Raw genomic sequence first — 26,115 nt, forward strand, 5'->3', positions numbered from 1 at the left:
CCAGATGCTGGCAGCCAGGGTCACTGTTGGCATCTGTCAGTTAAGCACTGGACTAAGAGCCTCAAGAGTCTGGGCAGCATTTGAGACTGGGGGGGGGGCAAACCTTAGCTTCTGGGAACCTAATCCTCAGGTGTCAAATGAGACAATTCATTCACTCATCTCTCAGATCCTGCACATGGCTCGAGGAACTGCGAGTCTGCTGGGGGTGCGGGCAGAGAGAAGATGCTGCTGGGCAGAAGGCCTGGAAGAGTCTAGAGCTCTCTCTCCAGCTGACCTTGCTCCCTTTGCTACCTTCACAATGCTAGTCTGTACCCCTCCTTCCCTGACAATGAGCTGGTGGGGGAGGGGCTCTGGGGTAGCTAGGGCAGAGGAGAAGATCTTTGGGAGAGGTGGGGGCACGCTCCACTGTGAGTCTCAGTGCGTTACTGATTATACACTCTGGGCATCTCCTTTTAGGGTGCTGGGAAGTGACTCTCAGGTTGGGATTCGGCCCAGGAGTGAAGAAGGCTAGATATGGTGACGCACATCTGTAATTCCAGTACTCTGCAGGCTGAGGCAGGAGGATCGCAGGTTCCTGTCTGGACTATATAGACAGATCCTGCCTCAAAACCAACCAAGACAACAGCTAGTAGTAGTGGCTCCAGTCCTTGGAGGTGGGCACAGGAAGATTAAGGAATCCTGTCTTTAAGACAGGAAGGAAGGGGACAGAGAGGATGTTAGACTTCCCACAGCCCTTTCACCTTCCTCTGTCACTTTTCTTTTTCTTTTATTATTATTTGTTGTTTTATTTATATGAGTACACTGTTGCTCACTTCAGACACACCAGAAGATGGCATCGGATCCCATTACAGATAGTTGTGAGCCACCCATGTGGTTGCTGGGATTTGAACTCCTGACCTCTGGAAGAGCACAGTGAATGCTCTTAACCACTGAGCCATCTCTCCAGCCCCCTCTCTCGCTTTTCTTAGGCTGGGGGAGACAGAGGTCAGTTCTAACCTGGAACTGAGGTGTGGAGATGCCAAGAAAGGGTTAAGTGTGCCTAGTAAGGGGAGGGAACCAGGACACCGGGGATTGGAATTTTTGTGATAAGATCAAAGCCTGCAGCCTGCCTGGGCCTCACCTCTGTTTCACCTGAGCAGTTGGTGGGAATTCTCCAGGTCAGAGGACCTGGCCTCCCAGGGGATGGGGGTGGGGTCCCACTTTCCTGCTTGCCACACTTCCTGCGGTCCCTGTGCTCTCCCCCACCTCTGCAGTTCCCTCCCCTCCCCCAGTGAGGCCTGTTTCTTGCCCTGGCTGATGCTGGAAGATCCACCTGTACTAATCTCCAGCTCTACACTCCTGTCTCCGCTCTCTCCAGGGTCTGAGCCTAGGGCACCAGAAACAAGAAACTGGTCAGTCCAGAAAGGAGCCCTGAGGACCCTTTTAGCTGCCCCACCCCCAAGTTCTGCACGGACTTTGAGGCTGTGAGGTGGAAAAGCAAGGGGGGGTGGAGTCCAAGCTCTAACACGGTGCTGTTGCCCTTGGGCTGGTAGATTAACCTTTCTGGGCCCCATCTGTCAGGTAGACATGATAATAGCTCCTTTGCAGGGTTTTGGAGACCAGAGGCTGTATAAATTACTGTTAACCGGAACCAAGGCCTTCACACCCAACAGGGAGCTGTTACTTTTTGCTTTTCTTGGTTCCCTTTAAGAGGTAAACTCGATGGTGTGGTTTGCATTTCTTTACCCGAAGGAAGCTTCAGTCCTTGCCAAGAGATTTTTGTTAATACCCTCCAGGCCCCTGCTGGCTTCACCTGGCCTAGTGATGGACAACATGTTAAAAAAAAAAAAAAAAAGTGAGTCTTGAGTTGTCTGGTTACCTGGTGCCCCAGGCCTCACTAACCTAGTTGTGTGCAAGGCGTCCCAGACCCAGACAGGGAGGAACTGGCCTCACTGGCCTCACTGTGCTTGCTTGTAAGGCCTGCCTCACTTTCTACCCTGTTCTGCCCTGGTTAATGATCACTTCAGGCTACCGTGGAGTGCCCGCCTTCCCAACACTCTAACCACCCTGTCAGCTGCCTGGGTGTTCCCCGCTTTAATGTGGCAGCCCCAATCTGAGACCCTGGGGTGGAGAAGGGGATTCTGAGTCACAAGAGTCACAGCTTGTGCTCGTGGGAGCTTCAAGCCATAATATCAGGGTGAACTGTGGTCGGTGTCTATGTGAGCATGCCCAAGAATAATACCCCACGGCAAGCGGGTTCCTAACATTGAAACCTCCATGTTCCTCTGAGCATGACCTCTTCCTAAAGGGGGAATGGGGTTCCCTGGAGGGTTTGAGACGGTGAGACTTGGTTCCTCACCCCCCTTTGCCTGTTCTGGACTGTGTGACCTTGGAGAAGTCCCCTCCCCATCTGGATACCTCCTTATCTCCAAGAAGGAGATACTCTGGGCAAGTGTGTAGGCCATAGTTAATGACTGGGGCTATTCACCACTGTCTCAGTGACTGCATGAGGGAGAAAGTGAAAGCTGAAGCCTAGTGGGGCAATCACCAGTCAACAGCCACCCATGCACAGGAGCCTGCCAGCATAGGAGGAGGAGGGAGAAGTGGAACATCCAAGGAGCCACACGAAAGGGGCAGGTAGGAGCTGGGAAGGTGACTCAGTAGATAGCGTGCTTGCCAATTATGCACAGAGCACCAGGTTCAATCCCCAGAGCTGCCTGGGGGTGTATGCCTGTAATCCTAGCATTCCCATGGCTTCAGATGTCCCTCCTCTCTTTCCCTAGCCCTCCACCCCCAACCCCAGGTTCACTTCTTGCCTCAGCAGGTGCTGAAGGGAGGGGGAGGCAAGAGGATTGTAAATTCAACATCAACCTCAGCTACATAGAAAGCCTGAGGCTACCCTGGGCAACATGAGATTCTGGTTCAAAAAAAGGGGGGTGAGGGGGCCCAGGGAAGGGTAGGGTTGGAGTCCACCTCGTTCCTCCAGCCTGCTTGCCCACTGTGTCCCTGGAAGATGGGTGACTATTCTAGAGCCATTAGGCTATTTTGAGAGCCCTGGGAACAGGGGTGCTGGTTAAATTAGGCAATGTTGCTCCAGGAGGAATGTGTGAGGAGTCTGGTCACCTAGGCTGCAGGGATAGCACAGGGCGGGTAATTCTGTAGAAAATGACACTGCACTTTGGAGCAGAGCAGTTTGGACCATGCTGGAAACCACAGCTGAGGTGGGGGCCATGCTTTGGGCCTCTTTGGGCTGGCCTGGTAAGGAGCAGGGTAGAGGGCCTGGCGTCACAGTTCCATGCCTGTGGCTGCTGTCTGATGTGGGTAGGGTTTGGGGTAATGCATTGGAAGGACGGATGGGCAGTTTTGGCCTTGGATCCTGCTTCTCTCTCTCTCTAAGCCTTCGGCTCCCAGGCAGGCCACTGGTCCTCATGGCCCAGTGAAAGAAGTTCTTTGTGGCAGGCACCGTGTAGTCTGAGCCCTTTGTGGCTTTATGATTGTAGGGGCGGCTCGTGTATCTGCAGGGTGGGTCTCACCTGGGACATCTTCAGGAATGTGGCCACAGCCCCATCCCGGACCTACTATATTAAACCGGAGACAAACCTTCACAAGAGTCCCAAGGCACCCAAGAGAAGGCCTGCTTTGTCTGTTTTAGTTTGGAAGACACCCTGTGGTGTTGGGAGTGACCAGATACTGTGAATTTGCATAGGAGAGACCATCAGTCAGAGTCTTTTCTGGGGGTAGGGCTCAGAGGACACAGGACACTCCTTTACCCTAGGCTTGTTAGCTTTAGGTACCGGTGTCTCCCTTAGTCACTTCCAGTGTATACTCTTGTCCCAGAAAGGGAGTTTCAGCTGATGTGGCCTGTGGTGGTGATAGGACCTTCTCTCCTAGCAAGACAGGAAAAGAAGGAGTTCAGGAGGAGGAGCGGAGCGAGGGCTCTGGCTCCAAAGGAGAGCAACTCAAATGACTATAATTAGGACCCAATGTCACGTGCTGTAAGGCAGAGATGAAGGCCTACAGAAGAGTGAGAGGGAAAGGCATCTTGCTCAGAGATCTCAAAACAAAGGCTACGGATGAACTGGCTTGAGCCGGTGGGCATAAAAGAGTAAGGAACACAGCACACCAATTGGAACCACATACATAAAGACCCAGGAGCCCTATGCTTCTCTGAACGTGTACCACCCACTTCTGGGGCCCACATGAGATGTAGGGTAATGTAGAAGGACACACCGCTCCGAGTTCTTGCCAGGAAAAGGTCCCCATGCCCACAGGGACTTGGACACCCTCGCCAGCTGAGATATTTTATCTTCTTTCTGCTCTTTTCTGTGTCAGAAAAATCAAAGTCCTTTTTATAAATGGCTTCCAGAACTTCTGGTCCGTGTGTGATAACCGTTGTAGCTGGCAGACTTGGGATGGAAAGCAAAGGGACTTGATCTCTTGATTAACGAGGTGCCCTTATCTCCCATTCATGTATGATTTCCGTTAGACTTGCCCAGTGCCACCGACAATAACCCTGGGTGGGGAGCGCTGGGTCGGAGCCAGACACGCACTCCCATCTCCACTGAGGCTTGCCAGCTGTGTAGCTCTGACCTCGGGCAAGCTTCAGGTCTCTCCTCTGAGGATGGAGCCCGTCCTCCCTCCAGGCGAGCGCGAGCTCCGGGCATGGTGATGGCGCTGCGCATCCTCGTCGTCGGCTGTAGTGGCTGGGAGCCGTACATGACTGTAGAGACAGGAAACTTAGTGAAAGGATGTTATTCAAGATCTTGAAGTACACAGTTTGTCTGTTCGCTTGCTTAGTGACAAGTCCTCAGGAGGCAAATGCGGTGACTTTTCACCTTAGCTCGGTGGCGCAGGAGCAGGACCCGCCATCTTGGCAGCTCTGCAAAGTACTGTATGTCTTCAGCTAGGGGCTGCCTGGGCCATCATCTCTATTTCTCTGTCCCATCTGGTGCCACCCAATCCTCAGGGGGAGTCTTGCACTGTTCTTGCTGAACTGCATCAACCCCAGTGTCTTCACTACACTAGGGTAGAGTCCCTTCATCTGTTCCTTTAGTATGGCATCACAATGGTACCAAATCTGTGACCACCTGGCACCATGCCTTGACTCTCCACTCCATTTCTTTGCTTGTTCTGCTGGTCTCCTTGTCCAGCTGCTGGCATCTGGACTCTATCATTAGCTTGTAAGATTCCCACTCCTGGTTCCCAGGAGGGGAGGGAGATGGCCTTCCTCTGAGTCCTGAACTCCCAGCAGGGGTGCCGGCTGCCTTGGCCCCTCAACGGGGTGGAGGTGATGGTTTGTTGTGACAAGGGCAGTGGGCATTCTGCCTGCTCCAATGCTCCTGGACCTGGGCGCTAAGAGTGCTGTTTGCACTTGGCTGGGCCTTGTGCTGGCCCCGTGCCCATGAGGGCCAGTCTGCTCTGGCATGCCAGGCTGCTCTGCAGCATGGGGAGCTAGGCCTGGGCTGAGTCCTGGAACTGAGGGGCATGTCTGCCACCTGTGGCTGGGTCCTGGGTGCTGATTGGGGACAAGGCCCAGACAGGCATAGGCGGAGTTGTGGACCTTTAGGGACCAGGCTGGATACGATCCTTGGCAGTTCACGGTGGCATGGTCTCAACCCCACACTGTATCTGTTGGGGAGGAGCTTTGGTCTAGGTTAATAGGAAAGTTGAGGTCCAGCTACTTATTTAGCCTCCTATCCCACCCCACTCCCCCTTCTCATCTGGCTTCTCCTTCATCCCATAGGAGGTAAAAAAAAAAAAAAAAATCACATCTGGTTCATGACTTGAAACTTGTCAAGAGACAACTTCTCAGAGCCCCAGGCTGGCCTGGGCGGAAATCCGAGTTCTGACCCCACTGCCTTGGGCACTTTTCACCCATCTGTCCCTCCCTCTCCGCTAGAGATCTGAGGACACCGTACTTGAGCACATCTCTGGGGAGGAAGTGGAACCCTGGCCCTTCCACCTTCCCATGGGAATGCAGGGGAGCGATACCCAGCAACCCGGGGAGCTGTACACTTAGGAGACCTGTTCCCTAACAGCTTCCAAAGCATTTTAGGGTCCTTCTGCCTCCGGTCTGACACAGCTCCTGTTCCTCTGTGCCCTTCCTCATCACTAGCACCCATTCCTTTACCCTTTTGTGCCCCTCCCGTACAGGCATGTTTAAGGATCTGTACGAGGCTCACTCTCTGCCCACTCCTTCACTGTTAGCTTTCTTCTTCTGCCGTTTGCCTTCACTGTTAGCTTTCTTCTTCTGCCGTTTGACAAACACATTGGAGGGCATGAATTTATGCGCTCTCTCTCTCTCTCTCTCTCTCTCTCTCTCTCTCTCTCTCTCTCTCTCTCTTTCCAACTAGTGTCAGTTCCCTGAGGATTGAGGCATGCTCTGTCCTTACCGGATTTCTGTTCCCTCTGCATGCTGACCCGCTGGCCTTGGTGCTTAGCCCTTTGTACTCTGAACTCATCTCTAAGAATTAAAGCGTGTTCCCCCCAGGGGCTCTGCAAACCTCTGTATCCAGTGTAGAGTGGAAAGGGCTGTAGAAACTTCCTCACTGGCCATCTGCCTGGTCCAACCCTGGAACTCATACTGCGCCGTCCTGTGTTTTGGGCTAACCAGTGAGGATCTTTACCCCAACTGGCTGCTCAGAATCTACTGTAATTGGATCAGAGTAGGTTTAGGGGTGATTTCCATCTCCTGGGATTCCCCCTTCCTGCCTTCTCTTCTGGGACCGGTCAGTTATGGCAGGGCTTTCTAATTCAGAATAACATTTGCCCTGTGGTCCCATGAGTGGGCCCAGGTCCCTGGTGTCTCTGGGGTGTTTAGGGCAGGTGGATAGTATGCTTCCCCCCACCCCCCCCCCCTCAGCCGCAGACATTCCTAGTCAGAGGTGACAGGCAGCAGGAGGATTTACCATTTCCGGTAACCGGAGTCCCTGGCAATGTAGCTTTCCCTGCCAAGGACAGGCACCCCTTGCTTGCTGGTCATTCCTACCGTTCCTTCTTCTGGGATGTCCTGTCTGGGGCCTGTCTAGCATAATGACATGCTGGAGGGAACACCTATAGTCCCAGAGATTGACACTTGATGGGTCTCAGGTCCCCTTTTAACCCAGCCCCAGCCCTAGTTGCTACTATACTCCCAGAACTCTCAGATGCATGGTGACTAGGGAAAGCAATAGCCTTGTGTGAGCAGCCAAGGAGGCCTGGGTCCTGGGTCCTCCTCTCCCATCACATCCCCCCGGCAGGCTCTTCCTCTCCAGAGCCGGCTTTTCTCCTTGCATCCAGCTTTGCCCTGGACTGCCACCCAGGCTTTTGAAATAAGAATATGAGGCTCAAATGCTGCATCCCTGGGGTCCAGCGGTGTTGAGATGAGGTGACCTTTGCTGGTCACTCTAATCATGGTTACGTCCCCTCCCGGTGCCTCTCTTGCCCATTCGAATAAATGAAGGCTATCTGCTTAGATGATTCTTTTCGACCCTGGTGGCCCATGTTCTGGGGAATACTTCGGAACTCTCTGTGGATGTGTGTTCCTCTTGAGGCTTGGTGACAAGAATTGTTCTTCCTGGCAGTTTTGGTACTCACACTCTTTGTGCTGGGTTTGAGGAAAGGGAGGGGTGGAAAGGAAGAGAGGGGAGGCGCACAGGATACCTTTGGTTGTTCTGTTCAACAAGGTGGTCATTTTTATTCCCATTATCTAGTTGAGAAACAGAGGATCAGAGAGGTCAAATGAGTTGCCCAGGGCCACACAGCCAGAAAGTTGCCAGGCTAGAGAGTCCAGTGCCCAGTGGCAGAAAGTGGAATGTGGCCACTGCTTTGGATGGCTTTGATTTGTTAAAAGAGTATATTTAATACATTAATCTTTCCCTAGATGTGTTAACATGCTTTAGTAATATGATCACTTCTGTGTTCAAACTACATTTCCCAAGCTGCCTCTGGTGCCTGGGAGTAGCCCAGAAAGCCTTTGTTCTACAGTTTCTTGAAGTTTTGCCTTGGAAAATATGGTCAACGTTAATTATGGGTGTGTAATAGTTCAGAGGAGAGTGGGAGGCCTGTGGGCTAGAGCTGGTCAGGAGTGGAGAGCTGAGTTAGGCTTGAGGAAGGCCAAGTTCACAAGCTCTAAGAAGGACCCCCGTAAGTGCTCACAAAGGACAAAGGGAACTGTGGGCAGAGAAGCCAATAGGTCCCCCAGCCCATGTTCCACCCACAGACTTTTGCTCCAGCCCTCCACTCTCTGCCAGGCTCCTCCAGAACTAGGTGAAGGGCTGGGGGTGGATGGGGCAGTGTGCCCGGCATCCCAGCCAGTGGGCCTAACTAGACTCCTGGGACTTGGTCAGTGGCTGCCTGAGGACTGAGATAACCCTGGCCAGCTAGCACCACCTCCTCCTCTTCCTCTGCCTGTGGGGCCCTTGGCCCTAAAGCCCCAGCAGCTGTCAGCCGGGAAGGGTGACAGAGGAAGGCCAGAGGTGACTTCCCAGACTGCTCTTCTCCTTCAGCTGGGGCCAAGCCCAGCACTGTTACAGGCCACTGGGATTTGAGCCTCCTTCTAGTAGCTTCCCACCATCAGTTTTTAAGCCCTCCCTCTGGAAGAGGTTGGGGCACATGGTGTTGGGGAGGAGGGGCAGGGCATGATCACACCATTTATCGCTTTGATCCCACTAAAGATCTGAAGTCAGAGACGAATGTCCTGTTTTTCTGTGAGCGGAAACAGATTCAGAGAGGCGAAGTGACTGGCTGAAAGTCACAGAGCAATGTGGCCCCGGTTAACTGCCGGCTCCTGGCCCCCATTCAAGTGCCCCCTGCTCCTGTCTTTTAGGAGCGTTACGCAGTGCTTGCTGACAGAAACTTTACAGACCATTTCTAGCTTGGACACTCAGGCAAGCTGATCAACCATTCTGTGTTCTTGCTTATATGCTCTTGGAACTGAGCCAATTGCATGAGCTAATGAGTTTACAGCCGTAGTTAGCCCAGGCTCACCCACGGAGCAGACAGCACAGTGACCATAGGCTGCTAGCCACGTGTACACTCTACAGGAGTTCCAGACACATCCTAAAAACATTTGTATCGCTCAGTAAATAGTTGGCACCTACTGGGTGTCAGGTGCTGAAAAAAAAAAGAAGAAAAAATCACCCTCGCTTCCCCAACTCCCTGCTTACATCTACTCCCTCCTCCTGTAGCCCACAAGGAGACATGCCTCCATGTTAACCACTGAAGCTAGCTTTGCATGTGTGGGTATCGTGATCCGCACAATACGTGGGTATATCGTGATCCGCACACATCAGGGCTGCAGATGAAAGAAAGCTCCGGACGCAGAGATCGTGGGTAGATGGCTGCTCAGGGCCTAGAACCCTGCTTTTCAGAGGGTGTGTGACTTGCTACTGCTGCTGAGCACAAGGGACAGCTTAATGCCCCATGCCTAGGGCCCCCAGCCCCAGGGTAGAGGTTATCAGAGCTGGAGCGCTAGGGGATGCAGCCATTGAGGGCCAGCCAGCGACAAGTTCAGGAAGGTCTTGTAGAGGACAAGGCTTCTGGTTCCCCAGAGAGGAGGTCCGGCCAGTTCTTTAAATACCCCACGATGCCCAGAATAGTCCCCATTGTCTTAGCCCAAGGTTGAGAAAGAGAGAGAGAGCTGACAGAGCCCAGCAGGTTCTGAGGGAGGCTGGGGCTGGAGGTGGGGGCAGGAGGTCTGGGATACTTCCCTATATGGTGTTTCTGCTAATTCTTTCCCATCTGCCTCCTGCAGGAAGGCCTGGGGAAGGGCAGGGCAGCGGTGAATTGCCAAAGAGGGAGCCAGTGGGTGGGGGACTCCCAGGGAGGCCTGTGTGCTTGGCATAACGCGCCCCTTTGTGTGTGAGGGATCTATGTGCACTGGCCTGCCGAACCCTCCTGTGGGCAGATCTAGCCCAGCCCCCGGCCAGGGCCTCCTGGCACCTTTGCCAGCTCTGGCTATTTTGAGCACTGGTTGCATTTAGGCTTGGGGTGATCCTGCCCAGACCGATGTTGCTGGGCTGAGGTGTAGGGGAGGCCACTCCCTCAACTCTCTGGAGCCTCTGTCTCTGGCCTCAGCCTCAAAGGGTCTCCATCTGTGAGGGAATAAATGCCAGCTCTGCAAGGAAGGCAGAGTTCACCAGACCAGCCTCATCCTTTGGGGACAACCACTCGCTGTGTCAGGAATATTTGTTTCTCTTCTAAGAAACAAGATGTGAAGTCCTGGACAGGTGGTGTTTTCCTGTTTCCCTCGGACCTCTGGGAAGTTTGAAATATGCACCCACTCTCCGATCAGCGTGTCTCTGCAGGCTTATCTGCCTGCCCTCCCTGGTTTCCGACGTATACTTAATTTGTTCTCTCTTGCTGTTGCCCGTTCATCCTGCCTGAAGCAGGAAGGGCAGGGAGACCCCAGCTCAGCTCCCATGACGTGGCTCATCCTGATTTTGTCAATGTTCCCCAGTAGCCAGACCCCCCCCTTTTGTTGAGGGGGAGACACGGGCTAGGATTTTAGAATCCTGAGGTTCTGAGGTTTTAGTGTGCTAAAGCCAGGAGGAAACTCAGAGCGCATGGAGGTTGGGATCCTCTGGACCTGGTGTTACAGGCAGTTGTGAGTGGCCCACTGTGGGTGCCAGGGATCAAGCTCAGGACAGTAGGAGTTTTGCATGGAGGAACGCTCCAAGTCACACACATTTGGGAACTGGTAAATAAGTTTCCCTACACCAGGCGTTTGCTGGTATGCCTGTCTGCATAGTTATAGCTACTCCTGTCCCAGAGCTACTGTGCCCTGGAATGACACTCATTGTGAAGACACAGGAGCCCCTGTTCATTTCTGTTGTAACATCTATGGCCCAGCCCGCTGCTGCTTCCTTCCCCTCCTGCAAGCAGATGAGGAAATCCTAGGGCAGGGGTGCTGGCCTCGTCGGCCCAGGGTCCAGCTTCCCTTCAGCCTGTTTTTTCCTGTGCTGGATGCCCACGGCAGTCAGCCGTACTGATGAAAATGTCACAGAGCCTGACTCCCTAGGTTCCCTAGCTGTCTTGAGCAAAGCCCTGGAGCTGGCGAGCTAGTTCTGGTCACCTCTGAGCCCTCTACCTCCTCCTTGAGACACGCTTCAGAGGTTGATCACTGCCCATCCCCCAGAGGTGGGCATCTAGCAGGAAAGCCCAGAAAAAAGGGGCAAAGAGATGCCAGGAAGTAGCCACTAGGTGAGGTAGAGTTCCTTCTAGGCTTGTGCCTAGGTGTCCTGGGTTCAAGTCTCAGGTCTTACAACTCTGTCACTATGGGCAAGGTGGTTCTCAGAACCTCAGTTTCTTTGCTGGTAAATCCCCCCAACTTTTTTTTTTTAATTTGGAGTTTGTACTGAGATGACCCTGTAATCACCTCTAGCTCAGGGGATCCAACATTCTCTTTTGGCCTTCCCGAGTTTCCATACTGAACATGGCAGGTACTCACACATACATACATACATACATACATACACACACACACACACACACATACATACACACACACACATATATACATACATATATACATGTACATAAAATAAAAACTAGATTAAAGATTTTATTTTTTTAAATTTATTTTTTATTTATGTACATTGTTGTTTTAACTGCATGTATGTCTATGTAAGGGTGTCAGATACCCTGTAACAGGAGTTACAGATGGTTGTGAGCTGCCATGTGGCTGTTGGGAATTGAACTCAGGACCTCTGGAAGAGCAGTCAGTGCTCTTAACCACTGAGCCATCTCTCCAGCCCCCAAAATTTTATTTCTAAGATGATTTTTTAAATTAATTTAATCACATGCATGTGGGTATGTGCATATGAGTACAGGAACCCGGGTGAAAGTGTCTGCAGAGGGTTCTAATCCCTAAGCCGGAGTTATAGTCCAGTGTGGGTGTTGGGACCCACACTAAGGCCCTGTGAAAAAGCAAAATGCCACTCTTAACCCCTGAGCAGTCTCTGCAGCACTAACCACTGAGCCATCTCTGCAGCACTAACCATTGAGCCATCTCTGCAGCATACCCCACCCCTGTCCATTCTTGAATTTAACAACTATGGTAAGCACCTGCCATGGACAGAGAGCTGGGGAAACAGCTAGCTACAGGGCACAGGGGCAGAGGCCTTGCCTTGGTAGAACCTTCTAGTGGAGAGGAGGATGGACGAATAAATGTGCCAACAGAATGGAGTAGCCAGTGAGAGCCAGGAGGATGGGGAGGGAGTGAGAGGGAGTTAGCATAGGTTCCAGATCTGGAGTGTGACCTGAACACAATTTGAGCATAAACTGGGGGAAGAGAGGACTGGCTGATGGGATGTGTGGGTACAGAGACCAAAGAAGAGAACACAGCAAGTGCCAAGGCCCTGGGGTAGGAAGAGGCTAGGCGTTTTTGGATAGTCTGGAGAAGGCAATGTAGCTGAAAGAAAGAATGAAACAGGAGGTTGGCAAGTGTGTGTGTGTGTGTGTGTGTGTCCATCCCTCTGTCTACTCACTGGTGACCACAGTGAGGGTCTTTCTTCTCACCCTTTGGTGGGTTGAAGGCAACAGAAAGGCCTGAGGCAATAGGTTCAGGGAGTAGACATTCTTGTTACTGGTGTCTTGTTTCAGTAGACGCATGGGGAGCAAACCCCAGCCTCCTCAGAGAAATCTGCAGGTGTGGACAGGCCGGGCCGAGTGGGACTGTCCTCAGGATCCTACAGGCAGACCAGTGCCCCACAGCAGCGGGGCTGCCAGGAGCCAGCGAACCTGAGATGTAAGGCAGGCTGCGAACAAGAGGAGGCACGTGAACCTGCAGGCGGTTGGCACCAGCTGTGCTTTGGCAGAGAGTGTTCTGCCCCCAGGGACCTTTCTCCAAGGCAGCTGTGCCTGAAAGCCTGTTCTCACCATACCTGACCTGAGGGTGAGGTGGGAGCACTTCCCAGAGGGATTCCTGTGTGCTCCCTGGAGCTGCAGGGAGCACTCCAGCCTCCAGGAGAGGCCTGTTCTTGGGATGGTTTTAAGAGCTTGCAGGAAGTGTAGGGTCTGTGGAGAGTAGGAGCCTTCAGAGTTCACAGCACAACTGAAGTCCAAGCACTTGGATGTGGGAAAGCCCTGGTGGCCTTCACGCCCGTCCCCTTTGTGCCTCCTCCCACTCCTCCACATGCCACAGGCCCTCCCCAAGCGCCTCTGAACCCGAGCATACCCTTCAGTTCCACTTCACTGGGCCAAACTTCTCAAGACCAGTTTCCTCTACCCTCTTGCTAAGTGAGGGGACCTCTCTGTGTACCCCCAGCCTCTGTCCATCTGCATCACTTTCCTTGTCACACTGTGTGATCATCACTGGGTGGGTGGCCTTTGTCTCCCTGGTTTTGAGATTGCAGGCTTACGTGTCACACCTGGCTTGCTTCACCTCTCTACGTGGGCCGAGCAGAACAGAACTCAGGAAGTGGCATTCCAGGTGATTTGAACTCAGTCTTAACCGGCAGGCCTGGCTGGTGCCTCTCTCAACAGTTGGGCAAACCAGGGCCACCCATCATGGCATGGTGGTCTGAATTCAAGGTGTCTGGCTCTCCCTGCCTCACTTCCGAGACTCCCGAGATCCAGGGGTCTCATGTTTTCTCCTGTCTTGTCTAGTCGGAAGCAAATGGGCCTAGATACCAGCTCTATGAGGGAGTGCTGAGGCGTCGGGCACCTCGAGGCCTCCTAGGGGGACGCGACCCAGCTGCAGAGTCCTCACTTCTCCAGGCTCCACTTGCCTGCCAGGCATAGTGCACTTGTAATCTCAGTATCCCGAAGGCTGAGACAGGAGGATTCCCTTCAGGAATTTAGTCCAGCCTGGGCTCTACAGTCTCAGACTGGCCAGGGGTTTATAGTAAAACTGTCTCAAAAAAAAAAAAAAAAAAAGAATAAATAAAAGTAAAATAATTGGATAAGAAAAGAAAACAAAGCAAAGTAGCAATAAGTCACCAGCTTCCTGGCATACAAAATAGCTGAAGTGGGCTGGTGTGGACCTTGTGTACAGATGAGGGGGATCCCCTGAAGCTGCTCAAAAGAAAAGCAGCAGGCTGTGGATGCTGTTCAAAGCTACACTGAAAAGTTTCCAGCTCCAACTTCCTGCATCCTGGGCTTTTGCCACGAGCCTGATTTCTCTTAGTGCTCCCTGGTGCTCCCTGGTTGGTGCTCCCTATAGTGCCCTGGCTGGAATGCAGCCTTTCCAGATCCCAGGCCTGGGGGAGTGGGTGTCAGGGGTCAAGCAGGGGTGTCCTGGCCCCTGTTACTGAGCTAGTAAGAGCAGGTAAGCCTTGAGACCTTATTTTCAAACATAGTTCCCATTAGCTGCGCGCCCTTGTCAGGTAGGTTACTTTACCTCTCTGTGCCTAGTTTCCTAACATGTGAGTTGCAGTTTCCACTACTTGATATGGATTTAAGTGCTCTGTGCGGTCAGCACCCCGTGGTCCGTTCACCGTGGCACTCTGTCAAACCTTGTCCTCCTTTGGGGGAGTGGATTCTTCCCAGCTGAGTGGCTGGCAGAGGTCCTACTGCCGCCTTGAGGGCCCAAGTGTGAGAAGCTGGCATTCCTCCCGAGCGGCACGGGCACATGGGTCTGCCAGAGAAGGCACAGCCACCTCTTTTCCGGCCCGGGGCCCTCTCAGACTGCCAGGGGATTAAAGGCCTCTGGGCCTTTGTATTCAGCTCACCCGCCCCTGGCAGTTTGCACTGCAAACTGCTGCCCTGACAGATTCCTTTCCCCTCAGCCGTCTGTTGCCCTCGACAGGACACTGGGCAGCGGGGGAGGGGGCGTCTTGGCCCTGTCCCTATGGTCTGAGCTGGAGCAGGGGAAGTGGTATTTGTGTATGGGGGGGTCTTCTTAGGAACCTGAATCATGGCAGAGGGGCTGAGGTTTGGGGCCGTGGCCCTGTGGACCATGGGAGGAGGCAAGTGGTCAGACCTACCCCCACTGTCTCTGGATTCTGATGAGGTGAGCTCACTTCAGCCCCAGATACCTGGAGTCTTGCCCTGGGCAGCCATAGCTACCCTGGGGACTGCTTGGAGGGGGCGGGGCTCAGAACTTCCTGGCCAGCTGTGGGGGTGGATGGGGCTCAGTTCCAGACCTGGGCCCTGAATACAGAGTCTGGGAGCTGGCCACCCAAGGCATGTGAAGAATGTCTCTGGAGAACCCCCCTCTCACTCCCCACCCTCAATTAGCCTCCGAACTGGCCGGTCGCTGGAGTAGAAACCCTGCTCTGTGGCTCACCCTCAACCTAGGCTCTGTGACTTAATTGGCCTCCTTCATCCCAAACCAGCAGGTGAGCCCAGGCAGGGAGCTCACACCTTCCGCTAGCACCGGGCCTTAGCTACGCCCCGCCCTCACTTCCCCTCTGACCCCTCCCTGTGTGGTACCCAATTCCACACTTACTGAGCTGTCCACAGCGCTTAACAGTAGGTACTCACCTGCCTGATCATAGGTATACACCGTCCTCTCTGAACCTCTGTGTCCTCGTCTGTGAAACGGAATTAATTTTCCAGAGGCAGGATGGAAGCTCCTGAGATGTAGTTTGGAATCCAGAACTTTTAAGTTTGAGATAGGAGACACAGAGTACTTGCCAGCTGTGAGGTGACATCTTTCGTGGGACCTGGGGCCGGGCCCCACAATCAAACACATGAACATTGCCGCCAAAATCTTGTAGTTCCGCTGGTTTCAGTGTCTCAAGCTTTAAGACTCAGTACTTGAGAGGTGGAGACAAGGAAACCTGAAGTCTGATACCAGCCTGGTCTACATAGTGAGTTCTAGACCAGCCAGGGTTCAAAGACAAAAAAAAAAGCAAAAACATACTGGGCATAGTGTTCTTATTCCTGTAATTCCAACGTTGTGGGACTGGAGGCAGGAGGATCGTGAATCCTGGGTCATTCCTGTCTGCATAGTGAGTTTGAGGCCAGTCTGGGAAACCTTGACTCAAACAAAAACAAAGCAACAACAACAACAAAAAAAAAAAGACCCCACCACGCCCCAAAGCAAAGCCCAAGGCATGGCTGAACATGCTTATGATCCCAGCCCTTGGGAGGCTGGGGCAGGAGGGTCTGGGCCAGCCCGAGCTACACAGTGGGACCCTGAATCTAGGAACAGATGAAGGAACTCTTGGATTTTCCCTTTTTGTAGGTGACATCAGACCAATAGGATTGCTGCAAGGGTGAATGGTTACTCTACATAGTGTGTGGAGAGACCCTTCGTGAAGTCTGGATCTTTGTGAGTGTGTGTGTGTGTGTGTGTGTAGGATTTGAACTCAGGTCCTCCTGTTTGATCAGCAAGCATCTTTTCCACTGGGTCAGCCTTAGCCCCTCTGGCTCTTACCGTTCTCTCATTGTGTTCTGGTGGGTCAGCAGCTTTGATCTGAGCAGTCTTAGAAGCAATCTATGGTATAACCTTTGAAAGGTTTACACTCAACACTGCAGAAGCCCAGTATGCTCTGTCCTGTGTGTACCCGTGTCCCCATGTTCCAGGACTTGTCTGGTTTCTATGCCTTACCTGTCTCTCCACTCTGTGAGCATCCTAGCCAGCCTTGACTCCCTCCAAAGCATCAGGGATGCTGCAGAGGATGGCCTGCTTTCTGTCCCCTCTTTCCTTGTCCCTCTGGACCTCTATAGGCATTTAATCTAGACTGATCTCTGTATGTCCCTTGTCCTCATTGGGAAAACCTGGACACACACCCAGGGCTTGAGACTGCTGCAGCCTCCCAGAAGCTCTCGTTCGACCACCTGCTTGGGCTCAGAGCATTGCTGTCACTAGGGACCACCCTGCCTATATCCTTGCCTCAAGGAGTTACTCTCCAAATGTTAGAAGCAGACTTTGGCCTTGGCCTGCCTGAGTCAGTCACTCCCCTTCCCCCAGCAACCTACAGGTCTGGAAAATCCCCCTCTCAGCTTGGCTCCTTCCTTGCTGGCTCAGATCTCCCTCCTCCAGCCCTGCCTGAGTACTCCCATTCCTCTGGGAGGAAGCAGGGCTCCCGCATGGCCGGAGACAGGCTACAGGGCAGGAAGCCTGGGTTCTATTTCTGCCTCTGACCTTGGAACTAATCAAGGCCCTCCTTAAGACTTAGGGGACACACTTGCCCAGGCTGCTGCCAGCCCAGCATCCCCTTGGGTCATTCAGGGGACGGTTAGAGTTTGGGTAGCCCTAGGCATTTGGTACTGCTATTCTGTTTGGCCTTGCAGCCTCTGTGAGGTCTAGCCCAGTGCTTCGACTTTGCCTAGTTAAGGAAGAGCTTGAAGCACAGGTCAGCCCCATGGTGATCTAGGCAAGGTCTGTGTAGAAGAGCCACACACCACTACCCAATGACCTCAGAGGGTCTTTGTGAACAGTGGTTTCCTGGATGATGTGCATTATGTTGAAAGAGGCTCTAAGGGGACTCCCAGGGTCCTTAGCACTCACTAGTGAGACCTTAGGTTTAGGAGTCAGACTACCAGGGTAAATTTTATCTTTCTCTGCCCTGTTCCCTCCTTTCAGCACCTGCAGCCAGATCACTCTGTGAGCCAGTGCTGGCTCTGCCCATCCTTGACTGTCCCAAGGAAAGGCTAGGCTGGCCAGCTCTCAGAACCTTCTACCATCAGGTGCCCAGCCCTACTTTGCTCTTTCCAGAGCCTCTTTCCCTCTGGCTCCATTTTCCCTCCCAGATGAGAAACACAGCTGCCTTTGCATGGACAGCTTTTTGCAAATGAAGTCTCTGCCTCTGGCTGCTTTGCCTCTCTCTCCCTGAGGGCTCTGGATGTCTCTGTATACTCTGTTACTGGAGAGGAAGCTGGGGAAAACATCTGACTCTGTCAACCTGGGTGTCTAGGGCTGCGGGACTTGTGACTCAGTGTCCTGTACCCTCGGCCTTCCTGCAGATGTGTGTTCCTGGCCGTTTTTTTTTCTTGTTGAGTCTTACTTTGCTATTTCCTGTCCGGTTTCAGGCTGCTCCCCCCACCCCCTTCCTCCCTACAAGAAGCCCTGGATCTTGCTTAGCAGCAAGAGTTTCCTTTCCAGACAGCAGCGTCTAAGCGGTGCCAGGAATCTGCACCTCGTGCTTAACCCCTGTATCCTTGCTTGAACAGGCATTGGGAGGGTGCGAGCGTAACACTGACTTTCCTACCTGGAAAGAACCCAAGGATGCCCTTTCTCAAAGCCCCTGTGCCCCTCATCAGTGCCCCTGACCCAACTCTAGTCTCTTAATCCTCTGTGTCAGTGAAGGTCTCCACCCAGGCAGGGAAGGAAGCAGAGCTTTTTCTTATTTTTTTTTTTTTTTAAGATTTATTTATTATGTAAGTACACTGTAGCTGTCTTCAGACACACCAGAAGAGGACATCAGATCTCATTACACATGGTTGTGAGCCACCATGTGATTGCTGGGATTTGAACTCAGGACCTCTGGAAGAGCAGTCAGTGCTCTTAACCACTGAGCTACCTCTCTAGCCCTTCTTGTTCTTAAGTGTGCCTCTCAGAATCTCCTGTGTATGTACAGCTTTGTCAAGCCTGGGAGGAGAAGCTGCCTCTGGGGTTCTGAGAAGGAGCCAGTAATCTGTTTTTCACCATCCCTGAGGGGTGGTTCTGCTTTTGTGTTTTGGTGATGGTGGTACTTGGAACCAAATCCAGGGCCTTGCACATTGAGGGAGACAAATGCTCTATCATCGAACCACTAAGACATACCTAGTCAAGACCCTTTGTGTTTTTGAGGCAAGGCCTCGATAAGGCCCCTGCTGGCCTTGAACTCATGACCTTCTTGCTTCTGCCTCTTGAGTGCCTGGTATTATAGGCATGTCCCACCATGTTTGGCTACCAGTCCTGGAGATTCTGAGGACATATACCTGCATGCACAGGGACATAGTCTGCAAACCTTTAGCTACCACTGCGGACAGGAATGAGCCCTTAAGTGGTCGAGAGAGAAGGATCAGATGGTAACATGGCTCTTTGACTATGAGGATCAGGCAGATACCAGGGTTTTGGGTGAGGGCAGTGTAGCTCTTCTCCTAGGGTCACCAGTCAGGCACACACTAAGTGATCAAGTGGTGCTCAGTCCTGGACATGTGTGCACACACACGTGCATACACGCGCATGCGAGCACACACACACATACTCACTCACAGATGATGGCTGTGCCTGGCAGTTAGAATGAGCCTCAGCTCCCGTGTGGATCGCTTGGCAGCAGATAAGATGGACCAGGAATCTTGTGTCTACTTATGGGAACATAGGGTAGAAGAGGATGCCACACACAATAAAGGAAAGACCAGCAGTTTGTTCATAAGAGTGTGAGTGTGTGTGTGTGGGAGGGGGGTGTTTGAAACAAGGTCTTAGGTAATCCACACTGACCTCCACTTTGCTATGCAGCCAAGGTTGACCTTAAACGGATTCTCCTGCCCCAACCCTAAGTGTTTCCTATAATAAGGGATTATAGGTGTGAGCCAATACACCAGGCTGAATGTGCCCCCTTTGTCATTGGGCGGTTAGAGGGGTGACATAGATGCAAAGTTTAACAAGAGTTAGATCCAGAAACCAGACAAGGAAGGACATTGTGGCAGAAAGCCAGGTAGCATTAGGCACGGGAGACCTGGACTGGATTGAACTGGGGTTTTCACCGGGAACTGTGTCTCTCTGTCCAGACACCACCGAACCCTGTCAGTGCCTGAAGCCCTTTCACCAGGGATTCTGGACTGTTCTGGGGTCACTGAATACCGACCGAATTCCTGTGCCTGGGGCCTCCCAAGCCTTTGGGCTCCCTGGGTGTTTTCCTCTTAGTTACCTGGACAACGCCTTTGAAAACATCTAGATATTGTCCAAGCGGATGCAGGCGCTCATTGCCCACAGCCAGTTCTTAGAAAAGCTTGGGTCATAGGTGCCTGGACCTCTTGCCTAGCCTTGTGCTGTGCCGCTGCCCGCACCTCCCCCTTGCTTTCCCAGGACAGATGCCTCAGATGCACTTGAGCTTAGCATGAGCCTGAGGTCTCAGGGAGTTGATGTCTGTCTTGCCTCCATTTAGACCCAAGCATTTAGCTGCAGGGCTTTACATGTTCTGAGCGGTGGAATGTGCTGCCTGCAGCCAGGCTTGGACACCAGACCCGGTGTCGAAGACCACGAGCCTGAGGAGAGAGGAACTGTCTCAGAAGCCTACATTAATTCTCTCACTTCTGCCCATGTCCCCTCCACACTTAAACCAGCCACTCCTCTACCCGCTCATGTCTCTCCAGGTTACCTAATATCTACCTTTGTCCCCTTGCTTACTCTCATGTATTGGATGTCCCTCGAATTCTCCAAAGACAGCGAAGCCACCTTTTTTCAAATGACCTTTCCTTTGCTCTTTGCTTTATTCAGAGAGTCCTTGAGAATCTGCACATCGGGCTCTGAGGCCTCCAAGGGGTTGGCAGATCTTTGGGTAGCTGAGTCACAAAAAGTGACTCCTCCTGATTCTCTTAGCTGTAGTAGTGAATCTAACAACTATGGGGGGCTATTGAGATGGAATGTTGGGTCCCTTCTGAAATGAGAGGGCTCTAGGGTTTGGCAGTTAACTGGAGAGGGTGACCGGTGGGTTGTCATCTCCCATAGGTGACGCACGGGTTAAGGGCCTATGATGGCCTTTCCCTCCCTGAGGACACAGAGACTGTCACAGTGGGCAGGTATGGCTGGACCTACTCATATCTCTCTGACGATGAGGACCTGCTGGCTGATGATGCATCAGGAGGTAAGCCATTTGTCCCCCTACTAGGGATGGAAGGTTTCCAGGAACAGCCCTGGCTGCAGAAAGTTTTATGAAACTCACCCCAGGTAGGACCTCAAGAGACGGCCCATAAATTGAGTGTGGTGGTATACACCTACTTAATTCCTGAACTTGGGAGGTGGAGGAAAGAGGATCAGGGGTTCAAGGCTAGCCTCCATTATATATGAGTTCGAGGCCAGCCTGTCATAAATGAGACCTTGTCTTAACAACAGCAACAACAACAACAACAAAACACACAAAAGAACAATACACATAGGGGTTGGAGAGATGGCTCAGTGGTTAAGAGCATTGACTATTCTTCCAGAGGTCCTGAGTTCAATTCCCAGCACCCAGATAGTGGCTCACGACCATCTGTAATGGGACCCGATACCCTCTTCTGGTGTGTCCGAGGAGAGCAGCAGTGTACTCATATGCATAAAATAAATAAATAAACAAATAAATAAATTTTATTTTAAGAACAGCACACGCACAAAATAGGCTAGGGTTGGTGAAATGGTCAGGAGGTAAAGGTGCTTGCTGCCAAGTCTCATGAACTCAGTCCAATCTTGAGAGCCGGCATTGTAGACGGAACAAGCTAGGGCCTCATGTGCTCACAAACATACACACTAGAAGAAACAAACAAAAAAAGATGTGGGTGTGTATGTCCTGTGTCCCTGGCCTCATGCCCCCAGGATCAGCCCATCTCTCTGACCCTAGGCTGGCCACCACTCCCTGGGACCAGCAGGACCAAAGGGGAAGTGTTGATAGTTTATAGTAGGGGGCACTTATCTCTCCTTATTGTCCCCATTTGGAGGTCAGGCTGACCGGGCTCCTCTGCCCCACCCACTGACAGATGGTCCCTGGAACTTGGGACCTCAGACCATATACTATGAGTGAGACCCCCAAACTAACTAGGCATGGGATGTAGGTAAGGTAAACTGTTCTGTGTTCTAATGACCCTTCACCACCGGGCCAGGAGCTTACAACAATGCCTGATACCATGTTGGTTCTCAGTGAGTATTTACAGATGCTGAGTTAAGTCTCCCTTTTTCTTGCAGATGGCCTCGGCAGTGGAGACCAGATTAGCGGGGACTTCCAGATGGGTAAGTTGCTGAGGGGATCCCCAGAGCAGGTTCTGTTGGTTTGCAGAGGCCTCATCTCTTGGCAGAAGACTCAAGGGCCCTGTGGTGATAGTCTCCTTCCTGCTGAATGGCAGTTGTGTGAACTGATGAACTAGTTAGTGTTGATGGGCCTGAACCTTCCAGCCTCAACCCTGCACAGCTGGCTGCCCTTGAGGTATGGCCAGTAGCTGGGCTTAGTCCCATCTGGAAGGCCCAGGTCTGTATTCTGATGCCCAAGGTCTTGGTGTGTGTGTTATCATACGGGCTCGCTCAGGACAGATGCCCTTCCTGTGCAGATAAGAATGGTTGCCCTGACTCTAATAGGGCCATGCTTGGGTTGTTCCCTTGACTTGACTCTAGAACCCAGCCCCTGAGATGTCCCTTGCAGACTGGCAAACCTGTAGCTTTTCAGCTGCTTCTAGCTTCATCTGGACCACGCCCTTCACAGACCCCCCTGGCTCTGCCTCTCCTCTCCTATGCTTTCTGTCAGCCTTTCCCCTCAGCTGGGGTCCTGCTCTGGAGACTGCCTGTTTCTCTATCCCTGTGGTAACTTCTGTTCACTCTCTGCTTGAGTCCTTGGCTCTACCACTGTCTCTTCCCTCTCCCTCTACCTCCCCATCTTTGCCGCTGCCTAGTCATTTCTCCGCTATCGGCACTCTGTTTTCTGTGTGTCCCTTCCCCGATGTCTCTGGTTCTCTGTCTCCTTTGCAAGCTCTGCTCTTCCTGCTTGTCTGTCACGCTGTTCTGCAGACCTTCCTCCCAGCTCATCCTTGACATTCAGTCTTCTCTCTCTGTGTGGTCCTCTGTCTAGCCCACCATAGCCAAGAGTCACACAGGAGGCCAGAGGTGGCTCTCTCTGAACAGACAAATCCAGGCCAGTCCCTGGGCCTCCTCAGCAGGGCTCCAGATTAAAACATGGTGCTGGGACCTTGCTGTCCTTCCTCTATTGGTGGTGCCCGGGATGCAGCCAGGCTCTGGAGTTGGGAGCAGCTCTTTTGCTGCCCATTTAAGGGATCGAAACCTGGAGACTCAGCCCAGTCATGAGGACTCTGCTGAGCAGGAATGGATGTTTGGAGCTGGGGTGCCCACTAGAGGTTAGGGGTGCATGCCTCCCACTTACTAGGATTCAGAGCAGCTTAATCTTCCTCCTCTCCTCCTCTGATCTCAGTGAATGCTTTCACTAGGGTCAGGAGGTGAGGTGGGGGAGGTCTGGTCAGAGCATATACCCAGAGCACCCCCCTTTTTCCCTCCCCCAGGCAGCCTCACAGATCCAGCAATCTGAGTCTGGGTGGGGCCTCGGCACTGGCTGCCTACCCACTCAGGGTGCTTGCCCTGCTTTGCCTCTGCTTTGGGACAAGGAGAGGGGTCAGGCTGAAGGACTCCAGCCCTTCCCAGGCCCTGGTAGAAAGGGGCTTTGTGGCACTCTGACACTCTCCTCAGGAGTGGGCACATTCCTGGGCAGAGGCCTGGCCTCCTTACCCGAACTTGGCTGTGGGCTGAGGCCAGGGGCCGGGGTGGGGGCTCTCAATGGGCTTCTGTGCTTGCACACAAGAAGCCTCTGTGGTGGAACTCACAACCTTACACTCCACCCACAAGCTCCACCTACTCAGCACCCAGGAGCCCAGCGCCACCATTGGCTGTGGTTCAAAGCAGACACAAGCATGCCCTCATAGTGTAGGGTCCACTCCTGCACCTGGCCCAGGACCCCGAGGACCCTTAGTCCGAGCCGTAGAGCCATAGAGAGAGAGAACACCCTGGTTTGGGGGCTGTGCACCTCTAGTCCCAAAAGATAGCAAAGTAGAAGACACCACCCAACCTCCATGTCAGAATACATCTTGACTAGATGTCACACATCTGCTTTGGTCTCGGGGCCTTGGCACTTGTCCGTTCTCCTGCATACGGTGTCTTTTCACAGATGCTGTCTGTGGCACACCATTTTCCTTCAACTCCCATAGAAAACTATACTCTCCCCCAACCCTAGCAGGCTTTCACCCCACCCCCAATTTCCTATAGTCCACACACTCTTACCCATTTGGTTTATTTCCTGTTCCCCCAACTAAAAGATGCTCTCCCTGGGGATGGGAGCTTCCATTTGATGAACCCATTGATGTACCCCTGCCCTGGAACACCACCCGACACACAGGAGACCATTCATACTGTTTCTTACCTGAATGTGTTTCTGATCTAGGGCTCTTCCTAGGGCTTGTCCGGGAGTTCTGGGTTAATAGCTATTGTCAACCACACTCCCTCGTTGTTCTCCAGGTACCGTGTAGATCCTCACAACAGCCCTTGGGATGGTCACTGTTGGCCTCAGATTATAGATGCAACATTAGAGCTCAGAAATGTCACGGGCCACTGCCAGTGGGAGGGAGGGGACATTCTGCTCCAACAGTAGGGTCCTAAACTAGTGAGCTGCTCTACCTTCAGACATGCTGGGGAGTGTTCTGAGCACTGTGCACACACTTCAGATTACTTGGGGACTCTTAGTAACCTGATATTTATAACCTGTGCTGAAATTGGCAGGCTGAGCGTGGTGACATGTGCCTTTGATCCCCGGATTTTTGAGGTAGCAGCAGGAGCATCGGAAGTTTGCTCATCCTTGGATACATATTGAATTCGATCTTATTCTGGGCAAAATGAGACCCTATCCCTCCTCCCCCTGCTGGGAGAAGAAAAGGAAAGAGTCCTAGTCAATCTTGGCTATATATCAAGACTAGCCCAGAATCTGACAATGACAAACAGGCTGGGGAAATGGTTCTACTGAATAAAAGCACTTGCTGAGCTGGGCGTGGTAGCGCACACCTTTAATCCCAGCACTCGGGAAGCAAAGGCAGCTGGATCTCTGAGTTTGAGACCAGCTTGGTCTGCATAGTAAGTTCTAGGATAGCCAGGGCTACATATGAGACCCTGTCTCGAAAACAAAACAACACAAAAGAACACTTACTGCCTACGCATGAGACCGTGAGTTTAAACCCCCAGAATTCATATTTAAAGGCTGTCATGGCTCCCAGGCCCTGTAGCCCCAACTGTGATAGGCACAGAGTCAGGATCTCCAGGGCTTGCAAGCTGCCAACCCAGCTTCAGATTCAGTGACAGACCCCAGCTCAAAGGAGGAGGGCTGACTGACAGAGCAAGACACTCCCTCCATGTCTTCTTCTGGCCTATACGTGCTCATAGACATGTGTACCTGCTTGCGCGTATGCATATACGTCACACTCACACACAGAATAACTGGGAATTTATGTGTGTACACACCGTCCTCTGTGTAACATAGGTATATTGTATAGATGAATTTGGAATCTTCTAGATGCGTGTGTGTTTGCCAGGTGCTGTGTGCATGTATATGTGTGTGTGCACATGAGGGCATACATACAGATGTCTGACTCATTGTCCACACTTTGAACTCAAGGACATTGTGCCGCCCAGCTCTCTGTCACTGTGATGTGGCCCTAGAGGTAGTCAGCGAAGAAGGAAGAGAGATTTGCTTTGGGTCACAGTTTCTAGAGTTTCCGAGTTTAGCAGACGAGTCTGGTTCACCTACTAGTGTCTGAGAAGCAGAGAGAGAGGAGACGTAAGAAGGGCTCTCTTGTACAGCTAGACCCCCAGTGACCGAACATCCATCCATTAGGCTCCACGTCCCAACAACAAAACAACCAGAGGCTGGAGATATGGCTTTAGTTGAATAAAAACACTTGCTAAAACGTTTGCTGCCTTCCGATAGCGCTGCAAGCTGGGAACCAAGCTGACAACTTCTGGGCCTTTGGGAGACATGAAACCCAAATTCCAGCCAAACCATACTCCGGTGGCTAGAATCTGTGTCGTATGCATCCGGTACTGACGGAAACAGTAGTCGTATGTTATATTCACAGCAGAATGACATGAGTTTATTTGACCATGACTCACACAGATAAGCACTTGGTCCATGCATGGGTGGGTTCTTCATTTCCTCATGGAGCTTTGCTGGGGCAGGATGATGGGTGACCACACTTCTCGTTCCCAAGTGCTGGCTCTGCGCACGGGAGCAGTGTGGGGAAGCCAAGCCTTTACTCCACGCAGCAGCCTTAGAGTGTGAGAGCTTTGGCCCCCCCCTGATCCCCCACATTTCCTGGAGAAGGAATGAGACTTTCAGTGAGGCGGGTCAGCGTGTAAAGTAGCAGACTCCAGACCTTTGTCACTGTGGTGCTGGGTGGCCCCAGACGTCCACAGCAGAATTGATGTGAAGAGGGAAGCGAGGTTCCCAGTTTGGAAAGTAAAGGTGCTGTGAGAGCCCAAAGTGGTGGCCACACAGCAGCCAGGGAAGCCAAGATGGCAGCCATCTTACAAGTATGGCTACTGAGCTG

General features: G+C 52.4%; 1 protein-coding gene across 8 annotated transcripts in view; it reads left to right on the top strand.

The window, feature by feature from the left end:
* The window catches only part of HSPG2 (heparan sulfate proteoglycan 2), a 94,622-nt gene that overhangs the window by 10,203 nt on the left and 58,304 nt on the right, over positions 1-26,115 (top strand). For all 8 annotated transcript variants that reach the window (XM_080921417.1, XM_080921418.1, XM_080921420.1 and 5 more), the window contains exons 2-3: positions 20,504-20,639; positions 21,713-21,757. In XM_080921417.1, coding sequence (XP_080777543.1) covers positions 20,504-20,639; positions 21,713-21,757 — 181 coding nt within the window. The remainder of the gene's footprint in view (positions 1-20,503; positions 20,640-21,712; positions 21,758-26,115) is intronic.

Source organism: Micromys minutus (genome assembly GCF_963924665.1).
Source record: "Micromys minutus genome assembly, chromosome: 9".
Taxonomy (NCBI): domain Eukaryota; kingdom Metazoa; phylum Chordata; class Mammalia; order Rodentia; family Muridae; genus Micromys; species Micromys minutus.